The sequence below is a fragment of the Salmo salar genome, chromosome 12, assembly GCF_965601325.2.
Source record: "Salmo salar chromosome 12, fSalSal1, whole genome shotgun sequence".
Classification (NCBI taxonomy): domain Eukaryota; kingdom Metazoa; phylum Chordata; class Actinopteri; order Salmoniformes; family Salmonidae; genus Salmo; species Salmo salar.
In genome coordinates, this window is record NC_138302.1 from 15,794,222 (window position 1) to 15,796,455 (window position 2,234).

Genomic DNA, 2,234 nt, shown 5'->3' on the forward strand with positions numbered 1-2,234 from the left:
CATTTCACTACACCCGCAATAACATCTGATAAATATGTGTATGTGACACAATAAAATGTGATTTATAGAACTGCATTATTATTATAACGTTGTGTCCATATAACTTCACACACTTTCAGTTCAAATCTGGGTTGATACTTTTCATCTTTCTTCAATTCGATGGATTTCAACCTAACTTTATTGATCCCCCCCCCCAAAGGGAAAATCATTATTGGTGATTGAGGTAATCAGAAGGACTTTTGTATAGATTGTTGCTTGTGTATTTATTTGACTGTAACTAAATTCCTCCCTCTCCCCATTCCTCTAATCCCGGTATTCCCCTCCGTCCCACATCGCTCTCTCCAAACCCCGATTACCCCAACTCCCGTCCCCGTCCCGTCCCTGCCTGGACTGGTCATTTCAGTAGGATGCCTGTTTATGTCGTTTCCATTGTATGTTTTATAATATTGTCTGTTTCAGTTGTTGTTCCTTTGTCACTTCCATTGTGTTATAAAATCGTTTTGGTAGTAGTGAACAGCAAGGACGTCGAAGCATAGTGAACAACAAGGAAGTTCATTGTATATAGACTTTTTTTCTATTGTGTTATCTTGGCCAGGTCGCAGTTGTAAATGAGAACTTGTTCTCAACTGGCCTACCTGGTTAAATAAAGGTGAAATAAATAAATATTAAAAAAAGAAAAAAAGCAGTTTTGAATTTTAACAGTTATTTTACTGATATTTTCTTATTACAATTGGCTATTATCAAACAGCTTCATATAACTAAGAATTATAATCTAAGTCCTATCCATTTAGATCCTAGAATAGATTAAACAGTTATATTTGAAGTTTTTAATATTGTTGAGGTGTAAAATTTTATCCCAAATAGTTGATCTTCTAAAATTGCCAATTTAGCAGATGTCAGTTTGAAACCATTTGATTGGCTGTTGTCACGAGCCACGGACTCCGCACAACGCCATCTGATTGGCTGTTTAACAAAACACTGACAGGTTAAAACGTGAATGTTGTCAAATTTGCCTTCAGTTGAGTTGTCAGTTTAGACCCAGCGTTCTTTATTCTGGTACATTCTGATCGTTATCAAACACTAGTCTGTTGGGATATAAAAAATACAAGTGATCGTATGAACGCTATGATTTGTCAACTCCAAGACCTACCGCCTTACATGGAGTCCGAAAACAAGAGTTTCCAACCGTGGCGGGACTACATGAAGCTAGCTGACCTAGTGCGGGAGATGCAGTTAGGCAAGTTCACCCCAGAACCGTTAACCGTTGAGGATCATGACTCCGGGATATGCTCGACCATGGTGGAATTTGAAGAGTTCCCGCCGCGAGCCTTGCTGTCACCAATAACACCTGTGGCGACACCACCACTATGGCACGAAATGGAACCCCTGGATTCCGAAATCGTCCTCTTGCATGAAGACGCTCCTTTATGGCCGAGCAGCACCGAGGGTCCCGAGCCCCCTACAGCAGCGTCCAGATCCCCCGCGGGCACCCGGGGCCAGAGTGGGAGAAACACGCCGGAGGAGGTGCCATCACCTGAGCGAAAGTTCTGCAGCTTCTGCAAATACAACGGGGAGTCTGAGTCTGTGTATTCCTCCCACAACCTCAAGGACCAGGATGGGGACATGATGTGCCTGTACCTGCGGCTGTATGTCTGCCCTCTCTGCGGGGTCACCGGGGCCCAAATCGCCACCAAGCACCATTGTCCCCTGGTCGAAACCACCTACAGCTCTGTCTATGTCATGTCCAGTGGTGTAAAGTACTTTGTTGAAATACTTGAAAGTACTACTTAAGTAGTTTTTGGAGGATCTGTACTTTCCTTGGGCTTCCGAGTGGCGCAGCGGTCTAAGGCACTGCATCTCAGTGCTTGAGGTGTCACTACAGACACCGTGGTTCGAATCCAGGCTGTATCAGAACCGGCCGTGATTGGGAGTCCCATAGGGCGGCGCACAATTGGCCCGGGTTTGGCCGTCATTGTAAAAACGAAGTTGTTCTTAATTGACATGCCTAATTAAATGAAGACTTTTACTTCACTACATTCCTAAAGAAAATGAGGTACTTTTTACTCCGTACATTTTCCCTGATACCCAAAACTATTGTTTACATTTTGAATGCTTACCAGGACACGACAATAGTTTAATTCACACACTTATCAAGAGAACATCCCTACTGCATCTGATCTGGCCGACTCACTAAACACATGCTTCGTTTGTAAATGATGTCTGAGTGTTGGAGT

General features: G+C 43.2%; 1 protein-coding gene across 1 annotated transcript; it reads left to right on the forward strand.

Moving 5' to 3' along the window:
- Positions 1-1,036: 1,036 nt before the first annotated feature.
- On the forward strand, positions 1,037-1,791 carry LOC145859365 (nanos homolog 3-like). The gene has a single exon (XM_082958424.1). It carries the CDS (start codon positions 1,117-1,119, stop codon positions 1,789-1,791), a length of 675 nt encoding a protein of 224 aa, XP_082814550.1. The 5' UTR covers positions 1,037-1,116.
- Positions 1,792-2,234: the final 443 nt, after the last annotated feature.